This window comes from Canis lupus, chromosome 27 (assembly GCF_003254725.2).
Source record: "Canis lupus dingo isolate Sandy chromosome 27, ASM325472v2, whole genome shotgun sequence".
Classification (NCBI taxonomy): Eukaryota; Metazoa; Chordata; class Mammalia; order Carnivora; family Canidae; genus Canis; species Canis lupus.
Window position 1 is genome coordinate 20002622 of NC_064269.1, and position 24381 is coordinate 20027002.

At 41.9% G+C, this 24381-nt stretch overlaps 1 protein-coding gene across 5 annotated transcripts in view; it reads right to left on the bottom strand.

Annotated features, from left to right (window-relative positions):
• Positions 1–3999: 3999 nt before the first annotated feature.
• The window catches only part of KLHL42 (kelch like family member 42), a 34588-nt gene continuing 14206 nt past the window's right edge, over positions 4000–24381 (bottom strand). Inside the window, exons 3-5 of one of the 5 annotated variants that reach the window (XR_007406421.1) lie at positions 22796–23602; positions 9098–9198; positions 4000–7314 (exon numbers count right to left, since the gene is read on the bottom strand). Coding sequence is in view for 1 of the 5 variants with exons in the window: in XM_025455487.3 (XP_025311272.3) it covers positions 23151–23602 (452 nt within the window). In the remaining 4 variants the exon portion in view is untranslated. Of the gene's footprint in view, positions 7315–9097; positions 9199–18357; positions 23603–24381 lie in introns of those variants that run through there. The other 4 variants (XR_004809868.2, XR_004809867.2, XR_007406420.1 and 1 more) reach the window with 4 other exon arrangements.

Here is a 24381-nt window from a genome sequence, read left to right on the forward strand (position 1 = left end):
AACGCATTCTTTAGATGCCAAGAAGCAATGTGTGTTTTTAGTAGCCGTGGAAGTATGTGCTTGTGAAATTAAGACTCCAAGAAGGAGGTGATTTGCAAGAGGTTACAGCTGCTGTCACCCAGCTCCCACTGCCCTCTCTCCCAAGCTGCTGCTGAGTTGGGGCTGACAGCTCTGAACTGCAGCAGACACAAGAAAATTCATGGGTAGTAAGGGTGAGTGATAAGGGGGTGAAGTGTAAGGGGATTGTGCAACTCTTTCCAGCCCTTCCTTTACAGTAGGGCCAGAAGCCTGGGGAGGGTGGTGGGGGGTCTCAAATCCTTGTTGAGATAACATCTCTCTGGAACCCATTTGATGTACATCTTAAAAAGTTAATGACAGGAATTAGTGTTAATATAGGGTTGTTGTTTTTTTTTTTTTTTTGATGTTCTCAAATCTTGTTAAAGGAAGGAGAAGAAAATAAGAGGATGAGAGACATCTGCAGTAAAAGCTTTTGCTGTCTTCTGGACTCTGTGAGGGAGAAGAGATGGCGTTTACATTAAGCTTGCATTGTTATGATTTTCTTTGTAAGACTGTTTTTAAACTCAAGTCCTCAAGGTCTCTACCAAAAGCTCTTCACTTTTGAAGGAGCAACCCACCTTCCAACTAACGAGCCTTTGTCTATCCTCTTGCCAGGCTGATTCTCAGATCCCATCTGCTCCAAATTCCCCAGAAATGGGAGGTGTCTACACACCATAGTTAGTGCGACCTTATCTCCACCTTTTTATCACCAAAACTGCTGAGCTGGACCAAGGACTGTCGACGGAGACAGTATTGCCCCACAGAGGACATTTTGGAAACTGGCAGGGTGTTTAAGTCACTCTCATCCCTACGCTTAGTGCATACTAGTTCCAACACTAGATATTTCGCAATAAATGGAACAGTCTTATACAACTAATTGTCCAGCATCCTATGAAACCTTTCTGCGATCCAAAGACATTCGCAGGGGAAAATCCTGTGTATAATTTTCTTACCTAGAATCTAAATTTATTTTACAGGTAGGCATCACTACTTTTTGCATAATAATTCAGTTATACAATGAACTTTTCAGGAATACATCTACTGTGTAAATCAAGAGAAGACTGTCCTTTCTCTCCAATCAAAATTTTGCCCAGAGTTACTTATGGTTATGGAAATTAATGTCCCCACTACAAAGGCCATCACAGGTTTCTGGGTCACTGGTACCACACCCTTTAACAATCTGCATTTGCAGCTGCCTCATGGGTAGTGATTGTTAGTAGGTAGAATTTTCTGACTGCTTCACTGTCTCTTTTAGTGGAGTTGTGCCCCAACACTTACATATTGATAAACGTTAATTTTTTTTTTAATTTTTTTTTAATTTTTATTTATTTATGATAGTTACAGAGAGAGAGAGAGAGGCAGAGACACAGGCAGAGGGAGAAGCAGGCTCCATGCACCGGGAGCCTGATGTGGGATTCGATCCCGGGTCTCCAGGATCGCGCCCTGGGCCAAAGGCAGGCGCCAAACCGCTGCGCCACCCAGGGATCCCGATAAACGTTAATTATAAATAATTTTCCTTTCCTCTTTCTCTTACCAATAGGGCATCATATTGATTTTTAATGAAGTCTGTGGGGGGCTATATTCTTTATAAACTGCATCTCAGAGTAGTAAAGGCAATATTACAAAATACAGTGCAATTAGAAGTGCTGAGTCTAATAGAGTTGAGGCCACTGGTACAGGCAATTTCTACAGAACTTAGGATCCAAAGGAGAACAAAAGACCAAGCAAATGTCCAGCAGAAACTCTAGAACGAAGATTTAAAAAGGAGGATGTGCCTCTGTTCTGTGGGCAGAAGGACCTTGACTTCTCGATCCCCTTCAATGCCCTCTTCTCCTGCCTGCCCCTTAATTAATTAAATGTAGGGTGTCCCCAGTATTCTCTCATTCTGATACTCAGCATTTCTATGCAACTGGTTCCAAGTCTACACTCCAGGTCTGACAGATCTGAGCACTGAATACAGACTTCCATTTCTTTTTTTTTGGATGAGCCACATCTGTTTTGTTATGTCCCAGGTACATGCAGCGAATCACATTCATCATCTTTCCCCCAAAATTTGGTCTCCCTTTGTCATCCCCACTATTGCTAACAACATCCTTATCCTCCCAGTCACCCAGAGTCACAACTTCAGATAAGAATGTCAAAATGATCTTTAACAACTTTTCAACCCGACAGGTACCTTAACTAATTATCAAGGCCTGTCAAGTCTACCCAAACATCTCTCTGAAGTCTTTCTCAATGATGTGCTGGTAAAATGACTTCGAAAAGAAATGAGATTTTTTTTAAGCCCTAATTTGTAGGGTTTGCCAATTTCTATGATGCAAATCTTCCCACTATAGTCAATTTAAAACTACTAAAAGTTTAACATCTGGTTCATAAAATTTTTGAAAATTTCACAATAAGCTCTTGACAGCCAGTGCTCTTTTCTATTTCTACTGCTGCCAGCCTAGTTCAGTCACTTGTCATGTGTTTTCTGAAGTATTTAGAAGCTAATATTTAGTCTGCCTATCCCTTGCTCCAATTACATCTGTGATTGAAATTCTTTCGTATTTCCTTTTTGCATATAAAATAAATGCAAGGGACACCTGGGTGGCTCAGAGGTTGAGTGTCTGCCTTCCACTCAGGGCGTGATCCTGGGTCCGGAGATCAAGTCCTGCATCGGGCTCCTTGTGGGGAGCCTTCTTCTCCCTCTGCCTGTGTCTCTGCCTCTCTGTGTGTGTCTCTCATGAATAAATGAATGAAATATTTTAAAAAATAAAATAAAATAAATGCAAGAACCCTAGCCTTGTGTGCAAAGCCTTCCATAGTATGGCCCTAGTCTACATTTTTCATCTCATCTCCACTATGCCCCTCATCCACCACCTACACAATCACTGCTGCACAGCTCTCATGCTCCAGCCCCCTAGGGACACTCAGCAGTCTCTAAAATACAAAGCACAGTGCAGTTCAGTTCTTCAAACTTTTATTAAATGCCTACTATGTATCTAATACTGTGCTAAACTGAATAAGATATGCCTTTCAGGAGCAAAGAATCCCATGTACTTCAGCTCTCTTGTGGTTATGTTTGTTCTGTTACATTCGTCAGAAACTCCTATCTCTGTCTTTATTCATCCCAGGAAATAGTACTGAGTATGTATTAAGTGCAAGACTGTGCTATATTCTGGAAACACAAAAATGAAAGAGACACAATCTCTACTTTCTAAGTCAGATAATAGTAAGTGATATAGGTGTCACAGAGAGATACCAACTCTCTTCCCTGTTGGATTCAAGGAAGAATTTGCTGAGAAGATAATGCTGGAACTGAGAATGAGTGAAGGAAATGTGGTTCAAGAAAGAGGCAAACATCAAATTGTGAAGGGCTCAGTATACCACGTTTCCCAGCTGAAACTCCTTATACATATAGAATCTATCTGGCCCAAGCAGAGAAATGACAATGAGGATACAAATGTCTTTCATGGAATCCAATGAAAAACTGAACAGTCAGGCCTTAGGAAGGGCTGGAACTTACTTCCAGGAACTCAGTTGCAGATGGAATATTCCTCAGCCATTAGAAATGACAAATACCCACCATTTGCTTCAACGTGGATGGAACTGGAGGGTATTATGCTGAGTGAAGTAAGTCAATCGGAGAAGGACAAACATTATATGTTCTCATTCATTTGGGGAATATAAATAATAGTGAAAGGGAATAGAAGGGAAGGGAGAAGAAATGTGTGGGAAATATCAGAAAGGGAGACAGAACATAAAGACTCCTAACTCTGGGAAACGAACTAGGGGTGGGGGAAGGGGAGGAGGGCAGGGGATGGGGGTGAATGGGTGACGGGCACTGAGGGGGCACTTGACGGGATGAGCACTGGGTGTTATTCTGTATGTTGGCAAATTGAACACCAATAAAAAAATAAATTTATTATAAAAAACAAACAAACAAACAAACAAACAAAAAAGTTGCAGAAGTTCAGACCTTTATTTCAAAGCCCTGGAATTAATGTGACTCAACTCCCAACAGTCTATTCTTGTGTCTCTTAGTTTAAACGCAAAAGAGAATCAGACTGGCCCAGTTTTGGTCAAGAGTGCATTCCTGGTTCAAGCAGGTATGACTAGAGCCACGCTGGTCATTTTCATATGCCAAGATGCTCAGAGAGCAGAGATCCTAGGCCCAGTGGATATCCTCAAAATGGTCTATGTTAGTCAGACACATAATTACTCAGAACTGAGGGCAGAAAAATCATGGCCAATTGTAGAATGCTTTGGGCTGCAAGTAAGACAGAACATGCTACAGTGGCTTAAACAAATGAAACTGAATGGTATTCTGATATACCAAGAAGTCCAGCTATAGGTTTTACTAGTGTGAGTTCAGCAGCTCATCAGTCCTAAGGCTATAATTTCTATGAGTCTCTTGGGCCCTTGCTCTTGGTCCTGCGCTGCTATAGTTCCAGTTATCACATATACATTTGAGACTTAAAAAGGGGCAAGAGTGATGCCAACTGTGTGCCTTTTCATTTGTTAGGAGAGCACAAAAGATTTCCCAAACCCTCCAAAGAGACTTGTACTTAGTTGTCATTGTCATACACAATTTATATGACCCCTTCTCATAGCAAGAGAGATTGGGAAAGCAGGAAACAATATCACAGTTAGCTTAGAACAACCATGACCTAGAACTAGACACATGAAGATCTCAAACAAAATTGTGGAAGAATCTGAGGTAACCCCCAAAGATCCCCACCTTCTGGTTTTCACACTGTTATGTAATTCCTTCTCCTTCAGTGTGGGCAAGGCTGTGACTTGCTTCCAGCCAATAAAATATGGAAAGTGATGGAATATTGGCTCTGTGATTATACTACATCATACATGATTCTGTCTTGCTAAGACTCTTTCTAGAGACTCTCTCCCCTGAACTAGCTTTGAAGAAATAAGTGGCCATGTTGGGAGACCCACATGCAAGGAGCTGAGGATAGTCTCTGAGTTGAACCAGTAACAAGACAGGATGTCAGTCCTAAAATCATAGGAAATAAATTTTGCTAACAACCTGATTGACCTCAGAAGTGGCCTCTTCCCCAGTCAAGTCTCCAGATATGAATGTAGCCCAGATAACACCTTGACACCAGCTCTGTGAGACCCTAAAGAAAGGACCCAATTAAGTTATACCCAGACTTCTGATCCACAGAAACTGTAGGATAATAAACGTGTGTTGCTTTAAATCATTAAGTTTTTGGCAATTTGTTACACAGCAATAGATAATTAACATATCAAGAGAGAATTGGGGAATATTTATGGTGGAGGTAACCAACAGCTCTTACAATACCAGTCATGTTTGATTTCATTTCTTTTGTACATAGACCATTTTTTTAAACCTACTTCCATGTTTCATTATCTTCCTTATGCTTAATCTCTAGGCCTGAAACTTAAATAAGAGATCATGAATTCCATCTTCCTTAACATCACTCCCCTTGGAAATCCCTTTATTGACTTTGACACTGCACCATCCTTGTTTCTTTCAACCTCTCCTGTAACCATGGGTGTCACTGAGGTTTACTTCTTGACCTGATACTCTTCTCTCTAGCTACATTTATCCAGCTCTCTGTTGATAGTCTACTGTTATTCTAAAGTCAAAGTGGCTGAAACTCATTATTTCTTCTCTCTCTGTCCCATAAACCAGCTTTCCTCCCAAGCCCTTCTTCTCTGTTAGTAGCATTGCAGTACTTTTCATCTTTCAGAATAAACATCTTGAAATAACCATTGATTCTCCTGTCACCCCTCATCAAATGCTAGAGATCCTCCCTCGTAATGTCTCCAAAAAGCATCCATATACTCTACTACCTTCCTGTTTCAGGACTTTAGAACCTCTTGTATCACCTCAAAGCTTGCTCGTTGATCTTCCTGCCTCCACTTCACTGCACTTCAATCAATTGTGCATCACATGCTCAGAGTTTTCATTTATCTTCTATCTAAGAATCCCTTTTATTGTTTATGCCAGTTAATTTTGAGTTTTCTCTTACAGTCAAAAACATCCTGAATTAGACTGAAAGCTTCTGTTAAGAGGTAGCTTTCTATTTAGTTTGTATTCCAGTGGCAGTCATGATTATAATATACAGTTGACCCTTCAATAATGTGGGGTTGATGGCACTGACCTTCCTCCAATTTCATACAGTAAAAAAAAGTATTCTAACTTTTGACTCCCCAAAAACTCAGCTACTAACAGCTTCCTGCTGACTGGAAGCCTTACCAATAACGTAAGCAGTCAATTAACATATATTCCATATGTTATACATATTATATAGTATATTCTTATAGTACAGTAGGCTAGAGAAAAGAAATGGCTATTAAAAAATAAGGAAGAATATACATTTACAGGGTTGTACTGTAAAAAAAAAAAATCTGTGTATAAGTGGACCCAGACAGTTCAAACCCCTGTTGTTCAAGTGTCAACTCTACTTGCAACAAATCCACATGAGTAGTAATTTACCATATTCAAGGTAGCACAAAATATGCTAGAACTTAAGACACTGACAGCTTGTAATAGTTAAGTATCTAAGAAAAATAAGTCAATTCCTTCCTTGCACAGTAGAATATGCTATTTCCTCACCAGTTGTTATGGATTGAACTACATCCCCCAAAAAGCTATGCTGCAGATGGAACCATCAGTATCTCTGACTACAATCTTCTATGGAAATGGAGTCACTGTAGATGTAATCAGTTAAAATACTAGAGCAGTCATACTAGAGCAGTATGGGCCCTTAGTCCAACAGAACTGGTGTCATTATGAGAGAGAACGCCATATGAGGATGAATGCAGTTGGAGCATCACAGCTGCAAGCTAAGGAATGCCAAGGATTACAGGCCACAACCAGAGGCTGGAATTGGCATAGAAGGATTCTATCCAGAGGTGCAGAGAAAACATGGCCCTGTCGAGACCTTGATTTGAGACTTTTTAGCCTACAGAACTGAGACAAAATTAGTTTTTGTTGTTTTGAGCCGTACAGTTTGCAGTACTTTGTCATAGCAGCCCCAGGATCATGCATATTTTTAAAACTCACATCTAAACACCAATTTTAAAGAGCTTATTCTATTTCAGTGTGACCTAGAGCCCTGTCTGTTCCCCACACCTGCTTATTAAGCCAAAGCCTGCTTTGTCCTTTCCGCTCCCCTAATTCACCAAGGCCCTACCTTCCTCCAGGCCTTCAGCATGCTGTTCCATCTGTTGGGTAACAGAGTGTCTTTTCCTGGCTGGCTCCTTCTCATCCCTCTGCTTCAGTGTCCCTTCCTAAAAAGGTTGATTTCCTTCATATTATTCACTTTCATTGCATGGTCTTCTTTTACCTTATAGCATTGTTCACAATTTTTACTCCCACCCCCACCTCCAAGAGAGTATCCCCAAGGGACAGTGCTATTCTTTTTGGGACTATTACTGAATGTCTGACACCCCGAAGAACAGCTGGCACATACTAGGACACCACATACTTGAGTCCAAGGTCCTGAGATATATGCCCAATGTCAGGTACCCAGGTATTCACATACCTACACTCTGTGCACTGAAAGATGGCTGTAGATTCCTAATGTGATGGGCATGAATATATCGCAGTAAACCTTTCACAGCTTCTTGCTTTTCTAACCTTTCAAGGGAGTTCTTGGGCCTGGCCATGCGATTACTTTGGTTCTGACCAGGCAATGTGTGGAGTTACTGGAAACATCAGAGGGAAAGACTAATTGAGTCATGTTAGGGTATGGAGTACCCATTGAAGAAGAGGTAAGAAGCTGGGAAAGAGAAGAGAGACTGGGGAAGTGGGGAGATTAGAAGGGGACAGGTGAAATCAAGACACGGGACTGCCATGTCATACTCTGGCAGAGGCGACATTAAAGACAATGGTCAAAATTTCACAGTTCATTGTATGGTATGCTGTTCTTTCTCACCCCACCTCTAAGAATATCTATATTAATTTTTTCATTATTATTCTTATTCACCAAGGATTTTGGTGTCATATTTGTGATTCTTCTGGAAAGGCAACCACATACACAAGAACTCCCAGATTAATCCAACTGCTTTAAAAATCATCCCAATTACAATTTACCCTCTATCTGCTCAGACCTTTCTGCTGAGCCTCAATCCTTTGTCATTATCAGGAAAATGCGTCCCTCCATCCTCCTCTCTTGCACAACTGGATGAGGGGGCAGAGTGTCTTCTCCTGGAGTGGCTCCCTCCACACTAAAACAACTTGGATTAGCAGAAAGACAGCTTGAAAAGCTACTGGACTATAGACCTCCAGCTGATAGGACAAAGATTTCCAGAGCAGGAAAGGAAGCAGGGCACACTTGGGTGGCTCAGCGGTTGAGTGTCTGCCTTCTGCTTAGGGCGTGATCCCAGGTCTAGGGATCGAGTCCCACTTCGGGATCCCTGAGGGGAGCCTGCTTCTACCTCTGCCTATGTCTCTGTCTCTGTGTCTCTCATGAATAAATAAAATCTTTAAAGAAAAAAAAAAAAGGACGCAGGGGCTCAGGGGATATGGTCCAGCCAAGGACCCCAATTGTGAGAGACACTAGTGTTCTCCATATTAAAGTTTTGCAAAGGAATGCCTGGGTGGTTCAGTGGTTTAGCACCTGCCTTCGGCCCAGGGTGTGATCCTGGAGTCCAGGGATTGAGTCCCACATCGGGCTCCCTGCATGAAGCCTGCTTCTCCCTCTATGTCTCTGCCTCTCTCTCTGTGTCTCTCATGAATAAATAAATAAAACTTTTTAAAAAATATTTTATTTAAAAAATAAAAATAAAAAAAAATAAAGTTTTGCAAGAACCTAATCTTACAGGCCACAGATGCCTGTAAGGACTTGGGTCTCACTAGGCTCTGCTTCTAACACATTCAACATGTTTTGTGGTTTTAGTGTATTTATGAGTCAAGTACTGCAAGTTGCATACTCCAAAACCTATTTTTCCTTTCTTCCATAGTAATAGATCCTATTGTGTTTTCCATATAGATCCAAATGTGTTTTTGTTTGTTGTATAACAATTTACCACAAATTTAGCAGCTTAAAATAGCCCCCGTTAACCAACTCACAGTTATGTAGGTCAGATTTCTGGTAGTGTCTGGGTTCACTGCTCGGGATGTCACAGGGCTAAAATCGAGGCATCAGCCAGGCTGGGCAAGCTCTGGAGGCTCTAGAGAAAAACCCATGTCCAAGCTCAGCATTTTTGTTTTTGTCAGAATTCAAGACCTCATGGCTATAGGACAGAGATCCCCATTTCCTTGCTCTTTGTGGGGGGCCCCTTTCAGCTCCTAGATCTGCCTGCATTCCTTGCCTCAGAGCCCTTTGATCACCTCCGCCCCCATCTTCAAGCCAGCAATGACAGGTTGAGTCTTTCTCTTGCTGCTAATCTCTAACTTCCTCCATCTCTGCCCTCTAGACCTGATTTAGAAGTCAGGCCTACCTGGATAATCTCGCTATCTTAAGCTGTTTAATTTGAAACATAACATAATCACAGGAGTGGTGTCATATCTGCAAGATCCACCTACACTCAAGCAGAGGAGATTATACAGGGTGAAGAGCACTGGAGCATCTTAGAGCTCTACCACAGACCTCTACCTCTAAGCTTGACAGATGGATCCCCAAATAAAGCCTACATTTCCCAGCCTCCCCTACACTAGGCACAGCTATGTACTGACCAAAAAAGTGTTGTATACATCTTTCCAGAAACCTCTTTAAAAATACTACCGCTGGGGGGATCCCTGGGTGGCTCAGCGGTTTAGCGTCTGCCTTCGGCCCAGGGCGTGATCTGGAGACCTGGGATCGAGTCCCGCATCCAGCTCCCTGCATGGAGCCTACTTCTCCCTCTGCCTGTGTCTCTGTCTCTCTTTCTCTCTGTGTGCCTCTCATGAATAAATGAAAATCCTAAAAAAAATTTTTAAAAAATACTATTGCCGCCCAATATATAGAGATATACATGTTCCCTTGTTTTTTATTCCTTCTTTGCTAGCTGAAATGTATAATTTAATGTCTGGAACTTTTGCAGCAACTTGGACCATAAAAATTGGAACCACATGCAAGGATGGTGGAGCAGTAGGATAGAAGGACCCTGGGTCCCTAGCCCTCTACAGAACTATACCCAGTGGTGTGCTGTTACATGTTAAACCCCAGGCTCTCTGAAGGGCAAAACCCTGATTTGTGGCATTTGCCGATTTCTGTGATATAAATACTACACGATGGCCAGTTTTCTGTTGCCGAAGTGACTTCCTTGAACTTAGAGTTGAGTAGAGATGGATGCTTGCTAACAATTGGTTCTCAAAAGCTGGGATGAGCCAGCACCATCACACCCCTGGCTGTCACAGCTCTAAGCTGCCTGCCTCCAGACTTCTGGGTTTGTTTGTTTGTTTTTTAAAGATTTTATTTATTTATTATGAGAGACACACAGAGAGAGGCAGAGACAAAGGCAGAGGGAGAAGCAGGCTTCCTATTGGAGCTGGGATGCGAGACTCGATCCCAGGACCATGACCTGAGCCAAAGGCAGATGCTCAACCACTGAGCCACCCAGGTGCCTGTGGGCTTCTGTTTCATCAGAGAAAAAGAACCTTCACCTTACAGTTATTTTAGGGTTTCTGTTGCATGCAGACAAACCTGAGTCTAGGATAATTTTCCCCAGTTTTCTTTCTCAACACTAACTTTTTCTTCACATGAGCTTTTCTGTGTGTTGGATGGGTCCGGACCTAAACAGACGGTGGTTATGGTGCAGGGGTTTCCCTTGAGCGGCATCCCTGACAGCTGCCGTTTCATCCCAGCCCTCTCAGCAAGATTCACCCCAGCAACTTAAAGAGTAGGGCCTGACTCACCTTACAAACCTCAGAAGGAAACAGAAGAGTGCCAGAGAAACAGTAATCACCATGCTTTACAGAGTCCTCTGGGCAGGCACTGTGATGGGAAACATTTGAAGCAATGCACCAAACCCAGGAGGATGTGACATTAAAGTCCCTCTTTACAAAGCTGCCTCTGAAGACTAGTGAAGTTTGAGGCCCACAAGAGCGCAGAAGAGGCTTCAGAACAAATAAACCTCAGCGCTGCTAGAAAATACCTATTCACCTCTCTGAAAACAGAACTGAGAAAACACCGCAGGCCAAGGCTTTTTCTTTCAATTTTAGTAGCACAGAATCGCCGTGCGGGAATGTGCCACAGCGAAAGGGCTGGACATTTAGCCACTAGCCGGGAGCCCAGAGCCTGGAGCTGGCCAGAAAATGCACCCCACTCTCTGTAATAGAAATTTGTACCAGGAGCACTGGCTACTCTGTGACAAGACAGCTTGACGTCCTTAGCTGAACCTGGAACCCAACAATGGTGCCTGACAATCCTGGCAAACACAGTCTCTCATTCACTACTTCAGCTCTCTGCACTCCAGCATCATTTCAAAATGTAAGATTTCAAGGTCCTCCTTTTGTAGGAGCTGTTTTGGAGTAATGGTATTGACTGCATATGATCGATCCACCTGGATCCTCATTAAATCCCCTTCTGCAGTTGTGTCCGGTCATGGAAGGGGTCAAATCCTCAAATAATCAACCAGATTTCCTCCAGGGGCCCCTTCGGTGAGGTTATTACTCTCACAATCTAGGAAGAGTGGTTACAAGAAATAGGCGCAGCTGTCGTACACAGAGTATCTACCATATGTGAGATCCTGCGGGAAGTGTTTATGTTTTCTCAGGTGATCTTGGTAAGAAATCAATGAGACACCTGGTATCATTACCTGCGTCCCACAAATGAGGACATTGAGGACTGTGGGGTTGAGGCCAGGTCACCAGCTAGTGAGAGCGGAACTGCTATTTGCATTCAGGCTGCCTGAGCTCAGACTTCTCGGAAAGAGGCCTTTGGGTGTGGGTTCTGGATCCTTCACAGAGCAGGGCTGAGGCAGGCATGTCTCAGACCAAGTGAGCACAGGGCTGACTTTCCTGGGATGCAGACTGGGCTCAGTGTCACAGGGCTTTTAGAGGCGGATAAAAATGTTTTACTTGTAATTTCTTTTAATATCAGAAGAAAAACATAAATATATAATAATGACTCCATCTATTTGTCTACACCAACATAATCAAAAAATGTAATTTTTAATATCTTTTGTGGAAAAGGAGGCACGTGAATGCAAAAGTGCCAAGGACCTGTGAAAGTCATAACGCAGCCCAGACTAAGGTAGTAAAAGTAGATGGCATTGCTGTGGGCACCACACAGATGAGAAAAAGGTCAGAATGTTCTCTCACAATTGAGTGCTTTTGCTTAAAGAGAGTGCGTTCCCTGTTAAAGTCTCAGAAGATTGTCAGAGTTTGGGCTACAGAATATTCAGGTAATGACAATAATAATAAACAGGGTTAATGAATACTCCTTATCTGTTCCTTATCCTGATTGGCTAGTCAGATAAGAAAACTGAATAAATCAGGAACCATTGATTGTTATGATATATAACATCCTAGATCCCTGCCACTGGATGTTTAATTTTCTTTCTTTTTTTTTTTTTTTTTTTTAAGATTTTATTTATTTGTTCATGAGAGACACAGAGACAGAGAGGCAGGGACAGAGGGAGAAGCAGATTCCCCACAGAGAGCCCGCTATGGGACTCAATCTCGGATCCTGGGATCATTCCCTGAGCCAAAGGCAGACGCTCAACCACTGAGCCAGGCGTCCCTCATTTTTTTAAAGTAGTTATGGAACAGGCCTCTATCTAGTGCCTCCACAGAACTAGAGATTTACCATGGCTGGTATACTCCAAAACATACAACAAATGTGTCAGATGGTTCCTAGGATGGGAGCAGTGCCACCCTGACTCCACAGATTGTTGGTTTTGTTCTGAAGAATCACCTTCCCACCCTGGGCACAGTCTTGGTGGGACTTGCCATCAAGGTGCCCTGCCCTGTCTTGGGGTGGGCAGGCCTCTCTAGCTGGACGGTCAGGACGCTCACTTGTTGAATTTCCATGGTGAGCAGATGACGTGGGGCCAGAAGTCAACTAGAATGCCTTTATCTCCTGGGCAGAGCCCTGAGGAGATCGTTCTGGAGGTCCCAGTTGCCATGGATGCCACAGTTCCCATAGCTTCTTTGATTTCCTTTTAAATATTGAGCCAACCTGTATATTTTTAGTATTTTTTCCATCTTCTTTTTCTTTCTTTTCTTTTTTTAATTAGCTAGAGTCAATATCTGGTGCTTTCAAAAGAATTCCAATTGGCGAGTACCTTCCAGGTATTCGAGGGTGGCAGAAATCATTCTGTGTGGGACACTATACACCGATAGCACTAACTTCACAAATATCATGGAAACCTGCTAACTCATGCACTTAGCTAAGAAAAATGCCTTGTTTTTCATTAAAAATATAAATAAAAATTAATTAACTAGAAATCAAAGCATGATTAACAGTAGGGGACTAATCTATTCTATTCTTTTAGATTTATGATTATAGGGGGCACCTGGGTGGCTCAGTGGTTGAGCATCTGCCTTTGGCGTGATCCTGGGGTCCTGGGATCGAGTTTCGCATCAGTCTCATCACAAGGCACCAACTTCTCCTTCTGCCTTTCTGTGTGTCTCATGAATAAATAAATAAAATCTTAAAAAAAAAAAAGATTTATGATTACAAAAAGATACTCCCTGATGAGGAGGTGGAGAGCTGGGGGAAATATACAACTCAAAGCAGACCTCCTTTCATGTAATGGGTCCCCTCTCGCCAAATGGCATTATGTAGAAAATAACATCAATTAAAAAGTTCTAGAAGAAGATTTAGTATTTATTATTGGTTGAGTTGTGTTCCCTCCAGAAAAAGATGAAGTCCTAACCCCCTGGTACCAAGGAATTGACTTTCCTTGGCAAGTAGATTTGTTGCAGCTGTAACTAATTATGGTGTGATCTCACTCAAGAAGGGTGGGCTCCTAGTCCCATGTGACATCCTAAAGCAGCCATGAAATACAAGCAGAACAGCACGTGGTAATGAAGGCAGAGACAGGATCAACGCAGCTACAAACCAAGGAGCACCAGGTTGCCAGCAAACCACCACAAGCTTGGAAGAGGCAAGGAAGGAATCCTCTACAGGTTTCAGAGGGAGCATGGCCCTACTGAAACCTTGGTTTTGGACTTCTAGCCTCAAACTGTCAGACAGTAAGTTTCTGTTGTTTTAAGCCACCCACTTTGTAATATTTTGTTTTAGAAGCCTAGGAAGGTAATACAGTACCTCCATCCCCAGACTTTCAAAAAGACATGGCTTCAATTGCAGAAACTTTGATAAAATAAGGTGAGCAGGCAAATGTATATATACACACCAGACCATGAGAAAAATCAACTCTAGCCACAAACCACTTGTATCACAGTGCCTCTTTTTAGATCCCTTGCCTCTGATTTCTTGTCCTTCCACCCAGCACTACCTTGACATCTGCCAGGGTTGGAAGTGATGTGAGCAGGGCTCTCTCTGTTCCATGGACTCCCTCACCCTTCAGGAAGCTCTTTGCAGCCCACCTCCTCCTCCTCACCCCGCACTGGGGCAGGGGGAAGGATCAGGCCACAGACGGGAAACTGGCCCTCTGTCACCGAGTCAACAGACTTTCCTGTAACAATGTCTGACTAGTTTTCTATTCTCTTTCCATCTAGTATTCAAATTCTGGAAACTGTATATTTGTGGCATTCAATTTAGATTTTACAAAAAGAAGTCACTTCTTTAAGTGACAATACTATTGCTCCAGCCCTAATATTGATTCTATTCACAAGGAACTAACAAAGTGATGGGGCTCGATTCCCATTTTCCTGTAGTGCTCCTGAGCTCTGGCATCACTACTGTTTGTGGGCAAATTTCCTTTCCAGCCCCAAGCAGAGGCTGAAACTTCTCCTACCTGTTTGATGGGTTATGTACATTGGTTGAAGAGAAAAGTACACTGTAAGGTATTTCTAATAAAAGTTGCTGATCAAAAAAACCACTAACTTAATTCCTTTAAGGAAATATTATGGCTGGATATACCAAAACCTACATTTCTTTTTAGAAAACCCAACGAGGCTTCAAGGCCTTCCAAATTCAACAAATATGTTAAGAATCTGCTGTGCACAAGGCTTTGCTGTATTCTCTGACTAAGCATGATAAAAAATGAATAAGACACCATATCATCAAGGAAACTGCAATCTAGAACAGGAATAAGAAACACACAGAAGAACTATTATGTAACTGTCATAGGAATTATCTTTCATAATACTATGCAGCCAGTACTTAGCTTACTTCACCAAGACTAACAGCTTACTACTCACCAAGGCTAGTTGCAAGATCTCACTGCAATATGCCCACAGAACGTTGCACCCAAAGCTCTCCTATCATAAACTCTGCCCAGTTTCAAAATCTGCCTTAAAAGCATCCAGCCCAGGCCTGAAAACCTGACTTCCTCCTTCTGAGATGTGGCTAAGACTCGAGGTAATGTTCCTCCCTCACTGCAGTAAGCCTAACAAGCTTAGCTCAGATTGTTCAGATGGTCTTTTCAGGATACAACAGTTGACACCCCTTTCTTTTGGCATGAAGAACCCCTGTTATCTGGTATTCATTCATTCCATGTGGTTGGGCTGGAGTTTTCCCTCCAAGCCTCTAGCCACAGTGGTTACCCTAGGGATGGACACATGACCTCAGCTGGTCTCAACAAAGTCTTGATAAAAAGTTTGGTACTTGGGATGGGATGTTCCAGCTATCTAACACTGAAATGTGGGACCAGCTAAACAAAGATGAAGGGTGGAATGAGTAGGATTCTCCATCCCTATCCTTGTGTGAGAAACAAGGTAACTGGCTATACTGCTTTATCTTGTGATTCAAATCTGTGGGAGAAATGACGGAAACACATCAGGATCTTGGAATGTGTTAGTTACCTCTTGATGGCTTCAGTAAGGTATTTTAAGAAAGGCATTAGTTGCTGGCCATGCTAGCCCATTTGAACATATAAAGAAAACAGCCAGTGGCTTTGGTAATAATAACAACTCATGTTCCCTGTGTGCTATGCCAGGTGCCCTTCCGAGGGTCCATGTGGATCTCCTCATTCAATGTTCATAATAACTCCACTGGGTGGATGCAGTTGTTATCTGTACTTTACAGTTAAAAGAAAATCTGAGGGGCAGCCTGGGTGGCTCAGCAGTTTAGCGCAGTCTTCAACCCAGGGCCTGATCCTGGAGACCCGGGATCCAGTCCCACATTGGGCTCCCTGTAGGGAGCCTGCTTCTCCCTCTGCCTGTGTCTCTGCCTCTCTCTCTCTCTCTCATGAATAAATAAATAAAATCTTAAAAAAAAAAAATCTGAGGCTCAGGTAGATAGAGTAACCTGACCAAGGCTAAACAGCTAGAAGGTGGTGGAACTGGGAAGCAGACTCAGCCAGTCTTGCTCTGGCACCCAGGCTTTTCCCCGTTCTGCCTCCAACAGGCAGGCAATGGCAAAGGGTCAGGTGACATTTGCCTTGCCTTGCAGAACTGCAAGAACCAGAGCCTCAAAAAAAAAAAAAAAAAAAAGATAAAGAACCAGAGCCTCTGTTTCAATCAAAGGTGTATGAACAAATAGGGAAAATATAGTAGGGACCGGGCCTTCAGAACAGGCAAAGACACAGTGGGAATGTATGCCCAGAACCCCTCCCAAACACCTCCTGCCACAGAGAAGCAGTCATTTCTATGAAAGCAACATTCCCTGGGATGTACACTAGCAAGGGCAGACCCCTACTATTGCAGGCTTTCCCAAAGCTGAGATGAAGGGATTGGCGCCATTAAGCTGAGGGTAAAGACTATGGGCAGGAAGACAGATATTACAAAGATGGGCTCTCTAGATGTGGGCCTTTAGCCCATGGAGTTGCCAGAGATCAGACCCACCAACCTCTAATTGGGTTCTTAAAGGGGTTTTATCTCCAAAGAAATGTTTATGGCCTGCGAAGAGGATCCCCTAGTCTCTCCAGAAATTCTCAGTTCTGCCAACACACCGCCCCCTCCAATAAACCATTCCAATAGGAAGAGGACTACCTCATTGGCACAGCCTCTTGGGCAGGGCTGTGGAACATTCTACTACAAGACAGAAGCAAGGGTTCCCAGATCAGTTGACCAGAAACCCACTCCATCATTGGAGCAGGGAGCATTTGCTAGCCTTCACCTGCAGGGAAAAGTATAATCCACAGTTTGGACCAGTAGACTGCAGTCAGTCTTCTCTTCTCCCTTTTCCCAAATAGCAATGCGTGACCGGTAATGCCTCTGGTTCCCCAGTCATAATGTGGGATAATACTGTATTGACCATATGGGATTGTTGTGAGGATTAAATCAGTTAAATTTTCAAAAATGCTTGGAATTACTCACACAGAATAAGAACTCAGTTCATGGTGGGTGTGGTTGTTTTGGTGTGTCTTGAGTGTGTAGGAAATAATTTGGATTATTCGTGATAGATTGTCAGAACTTAGTAGTCATTCATCGGTGTTCAGGATGAACATACCCTGACAACCCTGGACTTGGGGATGCAATAAGCTGTGATGTCATCCAGCAGTGACTGGATCTGATTTTTGACTGTTTCCCTTGCTGTAAAGGTGGGTATGTCTTAGGTTTCTTATGAGGTAGCAGTATTATTTTAAGTTGGATCATTCTTAAAATTGTATGTATAAGGTGGGCATGTGTGAGCAGGTAGGTTCCTGCACGAGAGGCAATCAAAGGATAGAAAGGAATGGACATCTCTGGGGTATCATCTAGTAGCTGAACCTCATTTTGTAATGCTGCCACCCCCAGCATCCCCCTCACCAGCCTCAAAAGCAGGAGTTGTGGGGCACCTGGGTGGCACAGTTGGTTAAGCCTCCTGCTCTTGGTTTTGGCTTAGGTCATGATCTTGGGGTCCTGAGATCGAGTCCCACATCAGGCTATACACTCAGTGGGGAGTCTGCTTGAGATTCTTTCTTCTGTCCCTCTCCTCCACCCGTGTGCTTTCTCTCTCTCTCAAATAAATAAATAAATCTTAAAAAAAAAAAAAAAAAAAAAAAAGGCAAGGAGCTGTGTTTCAGTTTTCCAGGAGTGAGGGGTGCTTAAAAACAGTGAGAAATATTAGAAGACGGGGTGGAACAGGTTGTGGTGGGCTGTAATTGCTGTTGAATTCTAAGGATTCAGAGATCTTCCTTCCAGATCCCTCTTCTCCAAACACAAAAGGCTCTCACAACCTCTGCTACCCCATGTGGTCCATCTTCCAACAGGACTACTGCCTCTCTAGCCAGTTCCTAAGCGTTAGTCTAGCCTTCCCTGCAAGTCAGGCGTCCTCCACCTGAGGGCCCTGTTTCCTCTCAGCTCTGGCACAGCCCTGACCCCACAGCTGGTACACAGTACCTAATGGACAACAATTTGGATTGTTAAGATTTAGAACTATTTTATTTGAAGAGATTTTCTTCTATAGTTCTAGTTATAAACACAGAACGAATGCTATTTGAGTGCATCATAGGCATCATTGTATTTGAATGAATAGTATCATAATGTTTACACTTTAAGCCACAACTTGAAGACACAATACAACCTTTTTAACAAAGTGTCAGTAATAACAAAATGTAATTGTTCATTCTACAGATTATCAATTTTCCTAAAATGACCACTAGATAGGAAAACATTGTAGAGACATCTAAAGAACCCCTATTAAGATTTTTCTTAGAAAAATGACACAATAATGCAAATTACATTTTCTTTTTCTTTACTAGTAATAAACTCTGACATCCATTTGAGAAAGCACCAGCCAATCCTACCAAAGTCATCTCAGCACCCTTTTGCTCCTCAAAATTGACCATCTTTTACATTTAATGTCTCCTGTAGGAATGAATAAAAATGGTTATGTCAAGTGCAGAAGTTAGCATAGGTCAACTGGTGTGTATTTTATACCGTGTTCCTAAATTAACATGAGAAAATGAAAAATAAGAAATATTCTTATGTAAATGAAACATAAGGACAGAAAACCACTCTAATAGCTATCACACAGGTGAAGTTAACTGACTTTAAGTCGGGACAAGTGTCTTAATAACCATCTAGTAATACTTTTTATAGAAGTGTTTTGCAGGCATAGGTACAGACACGTGTACAGCTCGCCTCTCTCCCGATACTCATTTCCCTGATTTTGCTCCTGCTTCTCATGGGATCAAGCTGCTGAGCCCTTAGCCACATATGCTGTGGTTCCTAGTAATTACCTTTACAGCAGATCACATGTAATTTTTCTTTTGAAAAATGAAGTACAGAGAAGACTATGAAAAATAGTGGGGAAAAAAGCATACCATTAAAACAGAAACATAGGTTGTGATGTTCAAATTTAGAGAAAAACTGGTTCGTTATAATTGTTAGTAGATCATGAAGCAGTGAACAGATTGGACCAGGACTGAAGAGGAAGCCAGGCCAGAGAGCCCCAGGATGCCTGACAAAAGCAGGCATCTTTGAGGACACTGGTTACAATGATTACAGTAAACATTTTCACAAGGCTGTAAGCTCTCCCAGGTCAGGGAACATGGCTCATTTATGCCTATATCCCTAGTCTTAATATTGTCCTCCACACAATAGACTTTCAGTAAGTATTTCTGGGAACCAGGGAACAGAGCTGAATCAGCTCAGTGTTTTCAAAGCCATTTTGGATGTAATCTACTCACCTAATTCATTCATTCCTCTAAGGCAGGGATGACAAATGAACTTCATCTCACTCTGAGGGATGGGCAATGGATGCCTGGAAACACTGATGACATGGATTGAGACCAATTCCTGGCACAGAGGAAAGGAGTGCTACTCATTCATAATGCCACCATCAGAGAGTGGTGGCACAGATGTTATATATTCCCCATCCCTGGTCTAGGAAAAAGGCATCCAACAACTCACCCATCTTCCCTTTCTGTCACTATGCTGCCTCACGAATGCTCTGCATTAAGCCACTGCTCATTAGATGTTGGTTGATCAAGAAGGCCAAGGCCTTTCCACTCGATTTACCTGTGTGGCCAAACAGGTAGGGTCATGACTTTACCTGGAAATCTGAAAACATGGCATCCACAATGCTCATTAAGTAAGTCTTTATTGAAAGAAAATAAGCATTTACTTCTAATACCCTTTGGAGAGAAAGAGCTTGTCCATCTCAATACAACTTTAATTGATGTCTAAGGCATTTGGAATTACTTGGGATTTTGGTTCAAAAAAACATGGCCGAGTTCAATTCTCTTTGGTATTCATGCTTAATCTTAATCTATTTGTTTCTTAGGAGAATCCATAACCTTCTCAGTACTTCATTGTTATGACTTAACCAACACTGTTGAAATAACTCATATATTTTCATCAGAAAAACTTTGAAGGATGCTAAGGGGAGAGGCCTCTGAAACCAAGGGTCTTAAGAAGAAAGCCAGGAAAAATGACAGGAAGAACCAACTTCCCTCTACCAATCCACACTCAGGATTCACTCTGCCACTCAGACTATTCTTAGTAAAATAGGTTGCTTCTGGCAGGATGGCTCCCACTATCAGGGGTCCTCCACTAACTCCCCTCTCTGCAGTGGGAGGTTAGTACCCCTCAGAAGTATTTCAGAAAAGAAGGATGAAACATTTGGAGGAAGGAAGAAAATGGAAGGATATCATCAAAGAGCACTACATTGTATACCTAAAACTAATATAACACTGTATATTAACTATACCGGAATAAAAATAAAAATTAAAAAAAAAGGCAAAGTCCTGGGGGATGACGGGATTTTCAATGCAACATTCCCTCATCATAGGTAGAGTCTTTAATACAACACTGGCACCAATACGAGAACAGAGCTAAATTAAAATTATCCTCAAAATGCCAATGTAGCTCATGTGCACGGCAGGAAAAAGGGTGACCCAAATCCACAGATCTGTTCCTACTGCACATTGTGCCTTGCCCAAGTACCACTGGCAGTCCAGAGTAACAAAACTTTGTTAAAAGTCTGTGTATCTTAGAGCTATAATATGCCACGACACGTGCGTGCACACACACATACACACACAGATAATATGCACATATACACACACATCAAACCTGGTTTATAAAAAGAACTTTGTGGATCAGAGTATTCCTTCACTTGGTCCAAGAATCTAATTGTTGGCATTAGGAAAACACATCCAAAGAATGTAATCAGGAAGAGAACTGGTTGGCAGCAATATTACATTTTATATGATGTGGTTATTTACAAGCTAAGGTCAAATTGTCCAGAACTAATTCAACTGGCTAGAATCTTCTGGATATACAAGGTTAAGCTTTAAAAAAATTAAAATTTGTAGCAACAAAAGTCAACACTATCTAAAATAAATTAGATTTTTAAATATATGCAATGAAATTATAGGTCACTGGAAATTCAATTACATAATGAATATAAATTAATATAAATCTATTATTAGAGTACCATCCCCAAGATGATTTCAGTTCCGAGTTTTAAAAAAAAAGGCTAAGTATTTGAGAATAAATGGATATGGCTTAGAAACCCTTAAGTAGTGTAAGTAGAGTACTGGTATGATTATTTGGTAACAAGATCAAAGAGCTGTCTCCAAGTCCACAACAAAGGCTTGCCTCATTTTACTTAATAGTCCTGAAAAGTTGTGCAAATAGGATTTTTATAACCAGATCCTGATTTTAACTCCACTAGCTGGCCATGGTTGTTAAAGAAACCCTGCAGTGACTCTTCTGATGACCTGAAGAGCTCTGCTGAAGTGATCAACCCCTCTGCACCACATCTGCATGGCGAATACACGCCGGAAGCAGCGGGTAAGTGCGGAATGCATGGATTTGCCATGATTTTTTTTTCCTGCGGGACTTTCTTAAAGTGAGACATGCTGTAACTGGAACGTTAGAACAGAAAGATGGACTCCAGCTCACGGCTTCACTGATTCCATCACAAAAGATCAGAGAAGTTCAGAAAGAATAAGATTTCTCTAAGTATACATTTTCAAAGGGATGGACCTATGACTGGCAGCAGCTTTTATTCGTGTTAGGTGACTTACTGAAAACAACTGCTGGAGCTTGGTTCCATTCAACAACCAAGGCAAGAAGGGAACCTACCTAAATCCAGAGAAGCCACCAGAAGCCGTACCATCTCTAAAAGAGCCCCTTCTCTCTCCAGCACAAATGTTCTACAGCTATCCTCACCTTACCTCATAAGAGCAAAGCATGAATTAAAAGGTTAAGATTAAATTAGAGAGATGCCTGATCTAAAGATGACAGTTATCTTTCTTACCCCAAAAAAGAGAACTAAGTCAAATACATTCATTAAAAGTAACTCTTAAAGGCATTTTTTTTTCCTTATTTGGCCTTTCCTTCCCTTCCCATTTAAATTTAAGACTCAATTTCAAAAATATATATATGTATATATATCTCCATCCTTTTAAACAATATATCCTCTCTTTTAAACAATACAGAATGCCTAGCCATGCAACTTATCTAACCACATAAATTTGCAACCTGCTACCTAAATAAAATAAGAGGTTACATCTGCCTATCTATTCAGTACACATAATTGCAAAAAAGTTTGGAAAAATAGCTGAGAAGGTTTTAAGCAAGAGAGGGAGGACTGGATGCTGTAAGAACTATAGGGCTCCATCATTGTAAGCTTCCTAAAAGATAGTGTAAATAAAATATCTAAATACAGAACCCGATTTTTAAACCACTGGAAGGATATGTGGGGAGAAAAGGGGCAAATGACAATGTTAATATAAATATTTGTCAAGTATGTGAAGAACAACAACAAAAATCTCTCACTGAAGGTATTAATGATATTTCAAGTGACCTAAATAAAATGGATTTTAAAATGATCTTTACCATTCACGTCAGTTATTGACTTTGGCCCTTTACTAAAGCAGACACAATGAATCTTCTTTTTGATGATCAGTTTCAGTCACTGGCCCAAGGGTATCATATTTGGATGAAAATATTATCATGGATTTGCTCCCATCATTTAAAAATCAATAATTAAAAAAATAATAAAGTTGGTCTCTTTTCTCCACGTGTTTTCAAGTAATTAGTTCAAGTAAGCTTATTTACAGCTATTGTACATGTGACCTACTTTAACTCATGTTTTCCCTTTAGAAATCGGTCTCCCTTGAAATGGGATACTACATTTTTTTTCCTTTTTCTGTCTTGAACCAGGTTTCTTTTAAATCCTCAGTCAGTTCAGTCATGTTTCTGCTTTATTGGGCAGATAAAGAGAGGAAACCAGCAAGTTGTGTCCAAAGGCTGGGAAACGCCTAAATGCTTCCCAACTATCTGAAAAGATGTTGTATTTGAGGAAAACTCGATGTTCCAAGCTGGTTGACAGGGTAACGTCTCTGCTCATGATGTAGATGCCATCATTGTGAAGTGCGCAAGTCAAGTTAAGACCCGATTTGGATGTGTTCTCCTTGAGGTAGAGCCACTGCCTTGTGACAGTGTTGTAGGACTGCACGGTGAGCATGTCCTCGCTCTGGCTGCTCCTCCGGTTGGGCCCCAGTTCATGCAGACATCCCCCCACGATGTAGATGGTCTCCTCAACAGATACCATCTGCTGCTTGCGAATGTGGACATCGCAGGTTTCAAAGAGCGTCCAGATGTCGGCAGAGGGGCAGTACTGCAAAATGTTCATGTTGCGGTCTGAAATGAAGAAAGAGGTCAAATGATGACACAGACATAAGTAACACCACCGTCTGCCTAAGCTGTAATAAACACCGACCCCCACCTGAATAATTTGGTAACAGAGAGGCAAAACTATTTCAGAGAAGCAGAGGTTGGAACAACAGTTCTCGAAATGACTAGGAGGTGATCTGTTTAGATTCATTCCCATAATCCAATCAGGTGTGTCCCCTCCCTGGGAGGCTCTCAGAATCCAGAGGGCCAGGACATGGCCAGCTGTGATTGGAGCATACCCTCCTCCTCCCTGGTACCCCTACACAGTTTAGAACCACCAAAATCCATGTAAAAAGAATCAGCGCCTGGAACTCTCTTCAACAGCTACAGAATTACTGACTTCTTAATACAGATGATAGGCTGAGCCCGAAGAGGATCTACTTTTGATAGCCAACTATACTAAATAAGACAAGTGAGCCAAGCAAGATCTTCAGGGGCTAGTCTAAAGGAAATCACACAATTGCAGGTCAGGAGAAACCCAAGAAACTATCACCTATGCCCTTCAAGCCATAGAATCACTTGGCAATTCTATTTCTCGGTTGTAACAGGAGAGACATACTAACAAAGGCCCTTCCCTCTTCCTGTGCCCACTTCACAAGAGATGACTAGTTCTTATGTGGGTAAAATCAGAAAGCAGATCAAAGGCTACTCCAAAATCATCTTGCATTCATAGCTGCTTTAAGGAAAAAATATTGTTTACTCTCTTTTTGAAAAAAATGCTTGTGAAATTTAAAGTATCTCTTTTC